Source organism: Crocuta crocuta, unplaced genomic scaffold (genome assembly GCF_008692635.1).
Source record: "Crocuta crocuta isolate KB4526 unplaced genomic scaffold, BGI_CrCroc_1.0 scaffold67, whole genome shotgun sequence".
Taxonomy (NCBI): domain Eukaryota; kingdom Metazoa; phylum Chordata; class Mammalia; order Carnivora; family Hyaenidae; genus Crocuta; species Crocuta crocuta.
The window spans coordinates 898447-915127 of record NW_027531896.1 but is presented as its reverse complement, the minus strand read 5'-3'; the positions used below and the strand labels follow the sequence as shown (position 1 = coordinate 915127).

At 34.5% G+C, this 16681-nt stretch overlaps 1 protein-coding gene across 1 annotated transcript in view; it reads left to right on the top strand.

Moving 5' to 3' along the window:
- The window catches only part of ZC3H6 (zinc finger CCCH-type containing 6), a 72072-nt gene that overhangs the window by 36430 nt on the left and 18961 nt on the right, over nucleotides 1–16681 (top strand). The window contains exons 4-5 of the mRNA XM_077773486.1: nucleotides 12764–13013; nucleotides 15341–15474. Of these exons, the coding sequence (XP_077629612.1) occupies nucleotides 12764–13013; nucleotides 15341–15474 (384 nt within the window). The remainder of the gene's footprint in view (nucleotides 1–12763; nucleotides 13014–15340; nucleotides 15475–16681) is intronic.

Sequence of the window (16681 nt, the reverse complement as noted above, 5' to 3'; positions counted from 1 at the left end):
GTAGCGTCCTTACTGGGTCTTAGGCAAGCTCTATTTTGAATTTTTTTAAATGTTTATTTATTTAAGGAGACAAAGAGACAGAGTGCGAACGGGGCAGGGGCAGAGAGAGAGGGAGACACAGAATTTAAAGCAGGCTCCAGGCTCTGAGCTGTCAGCACAGAGCCTGACATGGGTCTCGAATCCACAAACTGTGAGATCATGACCTGAGCCCAAGTCAGACACTCAACCAACTGAGCCACCCAGGCGCCCCTATTTTGAATTTTTTGAGGAACCTCCATACTGTTCTCCAGAGTGGTTGCACCAGTTTGCATTCCCACCAGCAGTGCAAAAGTGTTCCCCTTTTACCACATCTTTGCGAACATCTATCGTTTCCTGTGTTGTTTAATGTTAGCCATTCTGACAGGTAGGAGGTGGTATCTCATTAGCGTTTTGATTTGTATTTCCCTGATGATAAGTGATGTTGAGTATCTTCTCATATGTCTGTTAGCCATCTGGATGTCTTCTTTTGAAAAGTGTTCAAGTCTTTGGTCCATTTCTTCCCTGGATTATTTGTTTTTTGGGTGTTGAGTTTGATAAGTTCTTTATAGATCTTGGATAACTAACCCTTTATTGGATATGTCATTTGCAAATATCTTCTCCCATTCTGTCAGTTACCTTTTAGTTTTGTTTGATTCCTTCACTGTGCAGATTTTTTATCTTGATGAAGTCCCAATAGTTTATTCTTGCTTTTGTTTCCCTTGCCTCCAAAGACATGTCAAGTAAGAAGTTGCTGCAGCCAAGGTCAAAGAGGTTGCTGCCTATTTTATCCTCTAGGATTTTGATGGTATCTTGTCTTACACTTAGGTCTTTTATCCATTTTGAGTTTATTTTTGTATATAGAGTAAGAAAGCAGCCAGGTTCATTCTTCTGCATGTTGCTTCCAGTTTTCCCAACACCATTTGCTGAACAGCCTGTCTTTTTTCCATTGGATATTCTTTCCTGCTTTGTCAAAGATTAGTTGGCCATACATTTGTGGGTCCACTTCTGGGTTCTCTGTTCTGTTCTATTGATCTATGTGTCTGTTTTTGTGCTAGTACCAGATTGTTTTGACAATTATAGCTTTGTAATACAGCTTAAAATTTGGAATGTGATGCCTCCAGCTTTGGGGTTTTTGTTTTTTTTTTCAACATTACTTTGGCTATTCAGGGTCTTTTCTGGTTCCATACAAAATTTAGAATTATTTGTTTTGTTTGTTCTAGGTCTGTGAAGAAATTTGGTGTTATTTTGATAGGTATTGCATTGAATATGTAGATTGCTTTGGGTAGTATCGACATTTTTACAGTATTTATTCTTCCAATCCGTGAGCATGGACTGTTTTTCCATTTCTCTCTGTATTCTTTAATGTCTTTCATAAGCTTTCTATAGTTTTCCATATACATATCTTTTACCTCATCAGTTAGGTTTATTCCTAGGTATTTTATGGGTTTGGGTGCAATTGTAAATGGGATCGATTCCTTGATTTCTCTTTCTGCTGATTCATTCTTGATGTATAGAAATGCAACCAATTTCTGTATGTTGACTTTATATCCTGTGACTTTGCTGAATTCATGTGTCAGTTCGAGCAGTTTTTTGGTGGAGACTTTTAGGTTTTCCACATACAGTATCATGTTGTCTGCGAAGAGTGAAAATTTGATTTCTTCCTTGCCATTTGGATGTCTTGTATTACTTTCTGTTGTCTTATTGCTGAGGCTAGGACAACGTTGTGTTGTACAACATTGGTGAGAGTGGATATCCCTGTAGTGTTCCTGACTCTAGAGGGGAAGCTCTGTTTTTCCCCACTGAGGATGATATTAGCTGTGGGTCTTTCACATGTGGCCTTTATAATCTTGAGGTATGTTCCCTCTGTCCCTATTTTCTTGAGGATTTTTATCAAGAAAGGATGCTGTATTTTGTCAAATGCCTTTTCTGTATCTACTGAGAGGATCACATGATTCTTTTTCTTTTATTAATGTGATGTATCACATTGATTGATTTGCAGATATTGAACCAGTCCTGCATCCCAGGAATAAATCCCACTTGATTGTGGTGAATAATAATTTTAGTGTATTGTTGGATTAGGTTTGCTAGTATCTTGTTGAGAATTTTTGTATCCATGTTCTACGGGGAAATTGGTCTATAGTTCTCATTTTTAGTGGAGTCTTTGTCTGATTTTGAAATCAAGGTAATGCTGGCCTCAAAGAAAGAGTTTGGAAGTTTTCATTCCATTGCTTTTTTTGGAACAACTGCAAAAGAATAGATATTAACTCTCAAATGTTTGGTAGAATTCCCCTGGAAAACCATGGGTCTGAACTCTTGTTTGTTGGGAGATTTTTGATTACTGATTCCATTTCTTTACTGGTTATGAGTTTGTTCAAATTTTCTATTTCTTCCTGTGTTAGTTTTTGTAGTTTGTATGTTTCTAGGAATTTGTCCACTTCTTCCAGATTGCCCAGTTTGTTGGCTTATAATTGCTCAACCTTCTTGCTACTTTGTCCTCACATGGTCATTCTGCTGTGCATGTATACCCCTGGTGTCTCTGTGTGTATCCAAATTTCCTCTTGTAAGGACACAAATAATATTCTCTTCTTTTTATTTGTATTTCTATGATACTGGTTTTGATCCCTCCTTTTTCATTCTTTATTTTGTTTATTTGGGTCCTTTCCTTTTTCTTTTAGATAAATCTGGATAGGAGTTTATCAATTTTTTTTTATTAATTCTTTCAAAGAACCAGCTCCTGGCTTCATTGATCTTGTTCTACTGGTTTGTTTGTTTGTTTGTTTTTTAAATTTCAATATCATTGTTTTCTGCTCTAATCTTTATTATTTCCCTTCTTCTGCTGGTTTGGGGCTTTATTTCCTATTATTTTTCCAGCTCCTTTAGGTGTAAGGTTAGGTTGTGTATTTGAGACATTTCTTCCTTTTTTAGGAAGGCCTGGATTACTATATAATTCCCTCTTATGACTGTCTTTGCTGCATCCCAGAGGTGTTGGACTGTCATGTTTTCTTTTTCATTGGCTTCCATGTACTCTTTAATTTCCTCTTTAATTTCTTGGTTAACCCACTCATTCTTTAGTAGGATGTTCTTTAGTCTCCAAGTATTTGTGGTCTTTCCAAATTTTTTCTTGTGGTTGATTTCAAGTTTCATAGTGTTGTCATCTGAAAATATGCATGGCCTGGTATTAAACTTTCTGCACTTGTTGAGGGCTGATTTGTGGCCCAGTATGTGATCTATTCTGGGGAATGTTCCATGTGCACTCGAGAAGAATGTGTATTCTGCTGCTTTAGGATGAAATATTCTGAATATATCTCTTAAGTCCATCTGATCCAGTGTGTCATTCAAAGCTATTGTTTCCTTGTTTATTTTCTGCTTAGATGATGTGTCCATTGCTGTAAATGGGGTGTTAAAGTCCCCTACTATAATGATATTATTATCAATGTGTTTCTTTATGTTTGTGATTAATTGATTTGTATATTGGGTTGTTCTGAGTTGGGGGCATAAATATTTACCATGGTTAAATCTTGGTGGATAGACCCCTTAATTATGATATAGTGCCCTTCTTCATCTCTTGTTACAGTGTTTGTTTTAAAGTTTAGGTTGTCTGATAGAAGTATGGCCACTTTAGCTTTCTTTTGAAGTGCATTAGCATGATAGATGGTTCTCCAATCTGCAGGTGTCTTTGGGTCTAAAATGAACCACTTGTAGGTGTATGCCACAAATTTTAAGTCTTTGAAAATCATATAGCATATATTAGTTTGCTAGGGCTATCATAACAAAATGTCCCAGACTAGTGGTTTAAACAACTAAGTGTATTTTCTAGTAGTCTGGAGTCTGGGCTAGAAGTGCCAGAGCAAGGTACCAGCAAGGTTGGTTTCCTCTGAGGACCATAAGAGAAAGATCTGTTTAGTCTTCTCTCCCTGGCATATAGATAGCCACATTTTTGCTGCTTTGTCTGCACATAGTCATTCTGCTGTGCATGTACACCCCTAGTGTCCCTGTGTGTGTCCAAATTTCCTCTTGTAAGGACACCAGTAAGACTGGATCAGGGCCCATTCTAGCAACTTCATTTTAACTTCATCACCTCTTTCAAGGTCCTGTCTTTAAATACAGTCACATTCTGAGGTATTGGGGGTTAGGGCTTTCACATACAAATTTTGTGATATCTACCTATTTAAGTGTAAAAATTATTTGAAGTGTTTTAAATAGAAAAAAATTTAAACAATAGGATATACTTTATATTTTTCTTAGACATGTTGTACTGCCTGAACAAAGTCTTCAGTATAAATAGTATTTTATGCTAGAAAAATCACGATGCTCTCAGGAACACTGGGGAGTATTCAGATCAATGTGCACCTATCTGAAAAACCCTAGACTTTTCTGAGTTCTGGTTTCTGCCAGTCTGTCAATACTCTTGTCTACAGAGCTATATTCTTTTTCCTAATTTGTTGTTCCTAATTTCTTGTGAGCTTAGAAAACAAAATACTATGTTAGAGTTCTTTCCATTGCCTTTTATTATTCTCTTGCCTTCTTTATAGTTGAGGTTGCTCATTAACTATTGAATAAATGATATTTATTATAGTATCTACTTTTAAATTTTGAAAAGAATTATATTCTAGTTAAGAATTTTATCTAGTTAGATGAATGTATTTGTATATTCAGTGTGTCTACTGATTTTGGAGTAAATAGGGCTGCCATTTCTCAGAACATTTTAACAGCTGTTCATTAGAATTATTTTTACCACTAATGACAAAAATTTTAAATCCATTTAATATATCAAACACTGATGTGATACCTAATTTTCATAATTTGCAGTTATATTTATTTTTTAGAAATACTCAACAGTTGTTCAGAGACTATTTCAAAGAATGAAAAAATGCTCACAATGGTCATTACTCTTTCAGAGAGCAAAGCATTTGAAAAGATCAAATAATGAGATTTGTAAGCTCTTGATGCGTAAGCTGTCACTTAAAGTTATTCCAAAAGGAATGTGTAAAGTATTTAAAACAGTGGCAGAAATATTGTAATAAATATATAACCTTCTCTGGGAGTTACTCTTAAGGACAAAATCATTTTGTATGTGTAAACAACAGTACATTTGTTTTAATTGATTCATATTTTCTTAAACATTATAGTTATTTATTATGTCATTATACTATTATATCCCTACAAGTACAATGTAATTATTTTTGTTTCAAGAATTCAGTTAAAGACATTTTTTAGAAATGTATGATCCTTTATTTATACCCGCATTTCATTTCCAGTGGTCTTTGTTGCTTTGTGTAGATCTGAATTTCAATCTGGTATCATTTTCTTTTAATTTGAAGTACTTAGTCTTTAGTTTTTGTGTGTGTGTGTGTGGCGCAGGTTCAATGTCCATAAAATCTCTCAGCTTTTATATACTGGGAAATTGTTTCACTGTAATTTTAATAATTTTTATTTTTGTCCAAGAATGTTACAAAGAACACCTGTATATCTTTTACCCAGATTCCCTGATTATTAACATACTACATATGCTTTGTTTTATATTCTCTCCTCTTCTCTTCAGAGGATCTAGTTAGCTTTTAAACCCATATATTAAGTTCTTAATTCTAGTGTTTATATTTTTCAGATCTAGTAATTTGATTCTTTTTCAAATCCTCAGAGTAATTTTTATAGTTTCCAGTTCTCTGCTGAAATTCTTATGTCATTTACTTGAAAATAACAAGCACAGATATTTTAAAATCTGTGTTACATAAATTCTAATATCAGGAGTCTATTTCTATTCCTGGTTGCTTTTGCTGGTGTTCTTGCTGATCTTGTCTCTTCATATCACTAGGTTTTCATTTGTTTTTGTATTGTGTGCTGAGCATTGTATTTGCAAAATATAGTGCATTTTGTATAAATAATTTGAGGCCTAGGATGATATTAATTTCCTCCAGAGAGGATTTTTACTTGCTTCTGACAAATGTGTAGTGACCTTACAAACTTTATTCCAACTTCAGGGTTTGAGACTTTTCTGGGTCATCCAGATGACTTAAGATTGGACAGTAGCCTCTGATTCTGTGTTTTGAGATTAACCCAAAATCAGTGGGTGGCAGTTACTAAGGCTTCTGCTTTTTCCAAACTCTGGACTTTGCCTTTTGTTCCCATAGATTAAAGGTATACTCAAAAGTGCTCTTGACATTCAAGAATCTCTCATGGTTTGCCTCCCTCTCCCCCCTTATTTCTCGGAATGTCAAGAACAAACTGAGGACTGAAGGGTATGGGGGGGAGGGGGAGGGGGGTGATGAGCATGGAGGAGGGCACTTGTGGTGATGAGCACTGGGTGTTATATGGAAACCAACTTGACAATAAACTATTTAAAAAGAAAAAGTGCTCCTGACCCTTTCAGCTGATTTTTAATGATGGGCTAATGCTTTCAGACCAAAAACTGCTCCAGATGCTGCTCATTTCTCAGGATTTTCATTTACTCCATAGCTGTTAATAGTCCAACATCCTTCACTAATTTTGATAGCTCTCTCTCTGATGTTTATAGTGGATTTAAAAAGATATATCTATCTTTTCTACATTTTTTAGGAGGAGAATTGGTCTGAATTATTTAGTCTACCAAGAAAAGAGAAAGTTCAGTACCATTTCCTCCATATATGTTTTAGAGTTTACTCACTAAGATTAGAAAATACCTTAAGTACATTCTAAAAATCCTATTTTCCTGGATAACAAGTGTCTGCTATATAACTTCTATAATTTAGGCCCCAAATAGAATATAGTATTAACACCTAGCTTTTAAATTGGAGGAGTTGGTGGAGGGAGGGGGCCTGAGTGGCTCAGTTGGTTAAGCTTCCGACTTCAGCTCAGATCATGATCTTACAGCTCATGGGTTCGAGCCCCATGTTGGGCTCTGTGCTGACAGCTCAGATCCTGGAGCCTGCTTCAGATTCTCTGTCTCCCTCTCTCTCTGCCCCTCCCCTGCCCGCACTCTGTCTCTTTCTCTCTCAAAAATAAATAAACATTAAAAATTTTTTTAATACAATAAAATAAATTGAAGGAATTAGTATATCTTTCCTTTCCCTAATCCTTGTTCAAGGCCCTTATTTCACATTAGCACTGATTGCCGTGGGACCAGTTTCCATTTTACTGAAACCCAGTCTACCCTGCCAGCATTCTAGCCACGTATAATAATCAGTCAGCAAAGTGATTGGAGAAACTATATCCTTTGGTAGAACTTACAGGCTATTTCATTTGTTACCTTCTTACAGGAAGGCTTTAAAAAATACTTGCTAGATGCTTGTTGATGAATATATTTTGTTCCTTCCAAATGATCAACATGTGAAGATATTCTCCTAGAGAACTGGGGCTGTTCCTGTAGTATCATCCATTTTAAGTGCTTAGCACTACCGCTGCATGGCTGATGCCCTGACTCAAACATTAGAGTCTTTCACTGCAAAAGAGCCCTGGGATGAGGGCAGGTTTGTATCGTTTGAGGGCTATTAAGAATATTTGTAGTTCGGAGAACTAATGAGGGAGATAAATAGAAAGTTTAGAGATAATTCTATTTTATTTTGTTTTATTAATACTTTTTTAAAAAGTTTATTTATCTGTCTTAAGAGAGAGTGAGCATGAGAGGGGAGGGTGGCAGAAGAGAGGAGGAGAGAGAGAGAAAAAAAGAGAATCCTAACCAGGCTCCACATTACCAGTGTAGAGCCCAGTGTGGGGCTCGAACCCACAAACCATGAGATGACCTGAGCCAGAGGGATAATTCTATTTTAAAAAGTAGGAATATGGAGGCGGCTGGGTGGCTCTGTTGGTTAAGCATCTGAGTTCGGCTCAGGTCATGATCTCGCCATCCGTGGGTTCAAGTCTCACGTTGGCCTCTGTGCTGACAGCTCAGAGCCTGGAGCCTGCTTCAGATTCTCTGTCTCCCTCTGTCTTTGCCCCTCCCACACTTGCATTCTGCGTGCCTCTCTCTCTGTCTCTCTGTCTCTCTCTCAAAAAGAAATAAACATTAAAAAAAATTTTTTTAATTGCATAGTACGAATATGGAGATTATTTTGTAAAGGCTGTGAAAAATCATAGAATTAAATTAATATTAAATTAAAAGCTCTTATGGCAAGCATCTGATCTGCAGCAAAAAATCCATACTCCTTAAAGAGTACTCGATTTATAGAGCGTTGAAATACATCATTGAAGCATTAATAGAATCCCATTGTTTTGTATTGCTTTTTTAGTGTTGAGTTGTATAAGTTCTTTATATATTTTGGATACCAACCATTTGTCAAATATGTCATTTGCAAGTATCTTCTCCCATTCAGTAGGATGCCTTTTAGTTTCATTGGTTGTTTTCTTTGCTGTGTAGAAACTTTCTATTTTGATGTAGTACCAGTAGTTTTATTTTTGCTTTTGTTTCCCTTGCCTCAGGAGACAGATGTAGAAAGATGTTATTATGGCTAATATCAGAGAAATTACTGCCTATGCTCTCTTCTAGGATTTTTATTGTTTTACATCTCACATTTAAATCTTTAATCCATTTTGAGTTTTTTTCTAGTGTATGGTGTAAGAAAGTGGTCCTATTTCATTCTTTTTGCATGTAGCTGTCTAGATTTCTCAGCACCATTTATTGAAGAGACTATCTTTTTCCCATTGCATATTCTTGCTTCCTTTGGCAAAGATTAATTGACCATATAATTGTATGGTTATTTCTGGGCTTTCTATTTTGTTTATTGATATATGTGTCTTTTTTTGTGCTAGTGCCACACTATTTTGACTACTACAGCTTTCTTAGTAGTATAACTTAAAGTCTAGAATTGTGATGCCTCCAGTTTTGTTTTTCTTTTTTTTAAATTATTTTTTAGAGAGACAGTAGGAGAGGGACAGAGGAGGAGGGAGAGAATTTCAAGCAGGCTCCATGCTCAGTGCACACTGGGCTTGATCCCATGACCCTGGGATCATGACCTGAGCCAAAATCAAGAGTTGGTCACTCAACCAACTGAGGCACCCAGGCGCCCCTCCAGTATTATATTTCTTTTTCAAGATTGCTTTGGCCTATTTGAGTTCTTTTATGGTTCCATACGGATTTTAGGATTGTTTGTTCTAGTTCTGTAAAAACATGCTACTGGTATTTTGATAGGGATTATATTAAATGTGTAGATTGCTTTGGGTAATATAGACATTTTAACAATATTTGTTCTTCCAGTCCATGAGCATGGAATATAATATCTTTCCATTTGCTTGTATCATCTTCATTTTCTTTTATCAGTGTTTTATAGTTTTCAGAGTATAGATCTTTCACCCCTTTGGTTAAGTTTATTCCTAGGTAATTTACTTCGTGTGTGTGTGTAACTGTAAATGGGATTGTTTTCTTAATCTCTCTTTCTGCTGCTTCATTATTAATGTATAGAAATGCAATGCTTTCTGTATGCTGATTTCGTATCTGTGACCTTACTGAATTCATTTATTAGTTCTAGTAGTTTTTAGCTGGTCTTTAGGATTTTCTAAGTGTAGTATCATGTCATCTGCAAATAGTGAATGTTTTGCTCTTTCCCTACCAATTTGAATACCTTTTATTCCTTTGCCTTGTCTGATTGCTGTAGCTAGGACTTCTGGTACTATGTTGAATAAAAGAGGTGAGAGTGGATATCCTTGTCTTGTTCCTGACCTTAGCAGAAAAGCTCTGTTTTTCCCCATTGTTTATGATGTTAGTTGTGGGGTTTTCATTTAAGGCCTTTATTATGTTGAGGTATATTCCCTCTAAACCTACTTTGTTGAGGACTTTTATCGTGAATGGATATTGTATTTATGTCAAATGCTTTTTCTGCATCTATTGAAATAATCATATTTTTTCCTTTCTCCTATTGATATGATGTATCATGTTGATTGATTTGTGATTATTGAACTATCCTTGCTTTCATCCTAGGAATAAATCCCACTTGAATGTGATGAATGATTTTTTTAATGTATTATTGAATTCAGTTTGCTAAGATTTTATTGAGGGTTTTTAAATCTATGTTTATCAGAGATACTGACCTGTAGTTCTCTATTTTAGTGGTATCTTTATCTGGTTTTAGAATCAGGGTAATGCTGGGCTCATAAAACAAATTTGGAAGTTTTCTTTCCTCTTCTATTTTTGGAGATGTTTGAGAAGAGTATGTATTAACTCTTCATTAAATGTTTGGTAGAATTCACCTGTGAATCCATCTGGGTCCTGGACTTTTGTTTACTGGGAATTTTTGATTACTGAATCAATTTCATTCCTAGTAATCCGACTGTTGCAGTTTTTTATTTCCTCCTGATTCAGTTCTGTTAGGTTATATGTTTCTAGGAATTTATCGATTTCTTCTAGGTTGCCCAATTTGTTGACATATTTTTCACACTATTCTCTTATAGTCCTTTGTGTTTCTGTGGTATTGGTTGTTATTTCTCCTTTTCTGTTTCTGATTTTGTTTATTTGAGTCCTCTTTTCTTATTTTATTTTTTTTGAATGAGTGAGCAGAGATTTAATCAATTTTGTTGGTTTTTCAAAGAACCATCTCCTGGTTTCATTATGTTGTTTTCTTAGTTTCTATATTGTTTATTTCTTCCCTTATCTTTATTATTTCCTTCTTTCTGATGGTTTTAGATATTGTTTGTTCTTCTTTTACTAACTCCTTTAGGTATAAGGTTAGGTTATTGAGATTTTTCTTACTTCTTGAGATAAGCCTGTATTGTTGTAAACTTCCTTCTTAGAACCACTTTTGCTGCTTCCCCAAAATTTTGGACTATTGTGTTTTCATTTTCAATTGTCTCTATATTTTTTTTAAATTTCTTCTTTGATTTCTTGGTTTACCTGTTTATTGTTTAGTAGCATGTTATTTAACCTCCAGGTATTTATGCTCTTTCCAGATTTTTTCTTGTGATTGATTTCTAGTTTCATTGTGTTGTGGTCAGAAAAGACTCATGGTATCACTTTGATCTTTTTAAATTGTTGAGATTTGTTTTGTGGCCTATATGTGATCTATTCTGGAGGGTATTCTGTGTGCACTTGAAAAGAATGTTTATTCTGTTTTAGGATGAAATGTTCTGAATATATCTATGAAATCCATTTGGTCTGGTATGTCATAGAATCAATTTTTTAATAAAAGAAAAAGTAAGCACCATTCAACTAAAACTTAATCTTCAACTTAATCTATATTATTATTTTTTATTTTCGTAGTATTCTAAAAATTTTTGAGAAACACTGCCCTTTCGCTGTAATTCTAGATACTCTTCTGAATTTCTAAAGTGCTAGATGAGAACAGTTTATAAATTTTTTATAAATTTAAAAAATACTGCTTAAAGGGGCGCCTGGGTGGCTTAGTCGGTTAAGCGTCCGACTTTCGCTTAGGTCATGATCTCGCGGTTCGTGGGTTCTAGCCCCGCGTCGGGCACTGTGCTGACTGCCAGCTCGGAGCCTGGAGCCTGTTTCAGTCTGTGACTCCCTCTCTCTCTGACCCTCCCCTGTTCATGCTGTCTCTCTCTCTCCTAGAAATAAATAAAACATTAAAAAAAAAAATACTGTTTAAAACAAGTCAAATCAAATACAGTGTCTTCAAAATTTAAAATTGAAGAGCTAATTGATTTTCTTGATATTTTGAGTTAATTATTTTTTTTCTATTTTATAATTACTGAAAAGATCTTAATATTTTAAAAACACATAGTGTCATGGTGGTAATCTGCCAGGGTAGGCAGTATTTTTGCATTATATTTTAAATGTGCTAAGCTGGAGATGAATCATGGTTTAGGTTTTGCTAGCCTCAAATTGTAATTGTATGTATTTTTTCTTCCTTTTAAAAATATGGACAGAAGATATGATAGCACTAATAAAAATATTTTAGTGAATAGAAGTAGAATTGAATACTACCATTAAATAAAACCATAGGACTAAAATGTATTATTTTTCATATGCTTTAGTAAAATAAATTATTAATAAAATTAATCATGTATATTATAATAAATAGTTCTTAATGAGCAGTATATTCACTAGATGTTTTTAACTTTTAGAGATATCCTTGTTAGACCTCAGATAGAAACACTTTCTTTTTCTAAAACTTCCATACATGTAGTTTTTTTTGTTAAGTATAATATGCTTAAATTTGTTATTTGGGACAGTGTTAGGAGAATACGTATTTACTCCCACCTCAAGCTGTTTTACTGTATTTTCCTTATTTTCTTTTTTTTAAGTTTATTTATTCTGAAAGAAAGAGAGAGAGTACATGTGAGCAGGGGAGGGGCAAAGAGAGAGAGAGAGAGAGATAGAATCCCAAGCAGGCTGCACGATGGCCAGTGCAGAGCCTAACACCAGGCTCAATCCCACGAGCCGTGAGATTGTGACCTGAGATAAAGTCGAGAGTCAGACACCCAACCTACTGAGCTACCCAGGTGCCCATATATTTTCCTTATTTTCAAAAAGACTTTTTCAACTTTTTAGAGAAGGAATTCATGTATAACGGTATGGATTTTTAAGTATACTTTTGTGTACAAACATTGAGACACTGGACATGGAAAACAAAAAAGGAATAAAACCCACTCATAAGCAAGGATCTATGAACATTATAATGTTCAATAATACCAGAGTAGCACTTAGCTTTTTGAACTTAGTTTTAAATACTGTCATAGACAAGCACTAGCCAAGAGTCGGAACTATATCTGCCTTTCCCCTTCTTTTTCCAAATTCTGGGGGGAAAAAGATGTCCTGTGTTACTATCAATTCATTTATATATCTGAAAAATTCTAATAATAATTGTCCATTTTTACTTAGCATGGACATTTATCAGGAAGCTACATGACATCAAAGAAGAGTCAACATAACAAAAAATTTAAAAGTAAGGAATATGATGAGTACAGTACCTACAGTGATGACAACTTTGGTACCTACAGTCAGGAAACAGAGGAAGATTTTGCCAGTCAGCTAAAACAATACAGACAAACTAAAGAAACCTCAAGCACTGCTTTAGGATCATCATTTTCTAAAGAACCAGGGAAAAAACAAAGAATGAAAGTTCAGCAAGGTAAGTGTGAAATTGTTGGGCTGTTTTTAAATATGGGAACCTTATTACAACAGGTAGCAATGGAGTAAAAACTTAAATTTCTTAGTCTCTTCTCAAGACCAGCTTACCCTGTGGTTCCTGAATTCATTTTTCTTTATTTTTAAATTTTGAGGACAGACATCTACAGACTTCAGTCTGCATGGTATCTTAATATTTGAGTTAGAAAGAGACTCTAACATTTTTAAAGTATATAAAAATGTAAAACAACTTTCCTGTTACTTTTTTCCCTTTTCTTGTATAATGTTATCAGTTTAATGAAAAAATAGCCTACCTTTTTCAGTTGTTTCTGTTACTCTATGCATTGCTCTATATTTTAGACCTGTAAGGAGAGAATTCCGGGAAGGTATTCTTTTATTAGACTTTCAAAGACGGTGATCATCTTTGCTGTACAAATGTACTTATACTTAGGATTATGGATATTCTTCAAGATTGGAAATATGAACATAAACTAAAGAAGTTTCTGTAGTGTTCATCAATTCATCTGCTGTATTGAAGCACATGGTCCCTGGAGAGACCATGGAAAGTTGCTATAGAAACTCTGGGTCACATAAAAGTCAAATCACAGTTAAGAATTGTCTACTCAATGTCTGCTTCATGAAAACTGGAGCAAGATGAGACTTAAGTGAAACAGTGACCACCCAAACACTATGTTACTATAATTATCACTGAAAAAAGGAATTAGTTATGAGTAAATGTGGTAATTTTTATGACTTTATTTTTTCTTGATATCCTAGCAAAATTCCTTTGAAAAATATGTATCCAGGCTTTGCTGACCTAAAAAGGAAAGGAATCTGCCTGTGCATATGCTATTGTAATTATTAAATTTGTTCCTGAAGTCTAGACATAGTGGTGTCAGGAATCATTCCACTTGGGGAATAAGGGAACATAGACAGGTTTTGCTCATCCATTCCCACCTGGGGTTTTCCCTTTCAGGTTCTTCCTGTTTGCTCTGTTAAAAAATTGAGTATTCTTTTATTTTTGACATTCATTTTTCCCCCTGAGTTATGAAATATATGGTCAACTGCAGAAAACTTTTTCTGAGTGTGGAAATAATAACCCAACAAAGACCAAAGATAAAACAAAAATAATTTGAATCCCTGCACCCAAAAATAAGGACTATTAATATATTTGGCATACATTTTTCCAGAATTTTTCTGACAGTTATTTTTAACAAAAAACTACACATGCTGTTTAACTTGTTTTTTCCCTTAACTATGAAGTATATCTCATTCTTATGTTAATAAGTAGCTTTTAATGTCTGCATTCTATTCAATTAAATAGATATACCATAATTTGTCTAACAGATTCTTAGGTTTGTGTAATAGTAACTGCTTGAGATTTTAGTGCAACTTAAGTCTTAAGATTTAAGTTGCACCCATTTTTTTGAATTCTGTGATTAACCATACATATTTATAAAGTCTCAGAAAATGTCTTAACAAATATTTTCTAAGAATAAATTCTGAAATGCAGAATTGAGTCAAAAGATATAGCCACACATTTGAAGAATTTGATTCACATACCAAGGTTGATTTCCAAAAAGTTAATAGATCAGTTTTTAACAGCACACCAGTGTATGAAATGCCAATTTTTCCAAATCTCTTCCAATACTCCTTGAGGTGAAAATTGGTATGTTATTTAAGATTTTTAATTTCTTTTATTCTTTTTGATGAAGTAAAACATTTTTCCCATATATTTGTTTGCTGTTTTGTAGGTTTAAGATCACTTTATATGTAAGAAAATATATTAGTTTGGTGGTACTTTGGTAAAATGAGAAATACTCTGTATTCTACCCTAATATTTAATTTTCATAATTTTAGATATTTTTAATAACAAGTTTTTAAAAAGTAGGGCAAGTATAAATTTTACTTGGAAATATATGTGATATCTACTCAAAATTATCACTAGAAACTAAATTTGGTTAAAGTAACCACTGATATCTACAGTGTCTTCCTTAGGGATGAATATAATGTTTAATTCTCTGAAACACGATTTTCTTATTCTGAGGAAAATTGAAAAGAACAGAACAAGATGTGGTTTCTCTAGCCATGAGTATTCTTGTGCCTTGCTTTTCTTACTATCATTAACATCCCTCGAAAAAAAAATGAAATGCAATACCCAGGAAGTAAAATGTAAGCATTTAATTAATTTTTTTTCATTGAATCTGGAGAGGAAGAGAAAGAATGCACTGTATATTTTATTCTATTTAAAATATCCTGTTCCCTATAAACTAATAGAGTGACAGTCGTGTTGTTTTTCTGTAATATTTGAAGTACATTTAACTCTTTTAGGTATTGAACAGAGGGTTAAAAGTTTTAATGTTGGTCGTGGACGTGGTTTGCCGAAGAAAATCAAACGCAAAGACCGTGGGGGAAGAACCAATAAAGGGCCTAATATTTTTTCAGGAATGGATGACTTTCAAGAGGTACTGAAAATTTCTGTATAATGAGGAAAGCTTTTCTTTTTTTTCTTAATTTTTTTTAATGTTTGTTTAATTTTGAGAGAGAGAATGACAGAGCAGGTGTCAGGGTGGAGCAGAGAGAGAAGGAAACATAGAATCTATAGGAGGCTCCAGACTCAGAGCTGTCAGCACAGAGCCAGATGAGGGGCTTGAACCCACGAACTGTGAGATCATGACCTGAGCTGAAGTTGACAGCTCAACCGACCGAGCCACCTAGGCGCACCAAGGAAAGCTTTTCTATCTTTTAACCTATTTGGCTGCAAAGAAAGCATTGTGATTTTAATGCTACTTTCCTAGTAAATGAACATTTTCTAGCTAAAATCAAATGAGTATAAACAGACTCTTAAAAAAAATAAATAAAAGAATTGTTTTAATAGTCATGATACTAATATAGAGAGGCAAATTTAGGCCACTTTGAAATAAGATGGATGTGTTTGAAAGCCCCTCAAAATAAAATTGGTATGTCAGAAAGCAAAAATGTATGCTCTATTAGTTCTCTGTTGTATTTTCCTTTCCTAGGAGTCATCCTCCCCAGATGGAAATAAAATGCTGATAGTTTAATATGTAGTGGGGCTAATAAGAAAGGAGATACTATAGTGGTAAATTAACTTATTAGAACTGAAAGCATTGAAAGAGAAGAAAAGGAGATATAAATGGTTGGAAAGATTGATTTGTGTACCTTGTGTATAGTAGATATTGAATAAATATATGTTGAATTGAACTCTGAACATGTATATTTCAGCCTTTTGGCAACTCTGGATTAAAGTGGTCCAATTCCAGTATTCTGTCACTGTTCCAGTAAGATTGATTGAATTATGCAGAGCAAGGGTAGGTTATTAAGAGCTGCAACCTTGAGTGGGAGCAAGGTGATAGCAATGTATTGTAACTTGAAAATGCTTGGTTTTCTGATGTCTGTGTTTAAAGATAATGGGCACAGATTTTTTTTTTTTTTTTTTTTTTTTAATTCTGATGAGATCTATGAGATTTTAATTTTTTGAAAATAGTTTATTGTCAAGTTGGTTTACATATAACACCCAGTGTTCATCCCAACAAGTGCCCTCCCCCATGCCCATCACCCCTCCTTCCCCCTCCCCCACTCCCATCAGCCCAGTTTGTTCTCCGCATTCAAGAGTCTCTCATGGTTTGCCTCCCTCCCTCTCCCCAGGGCAAA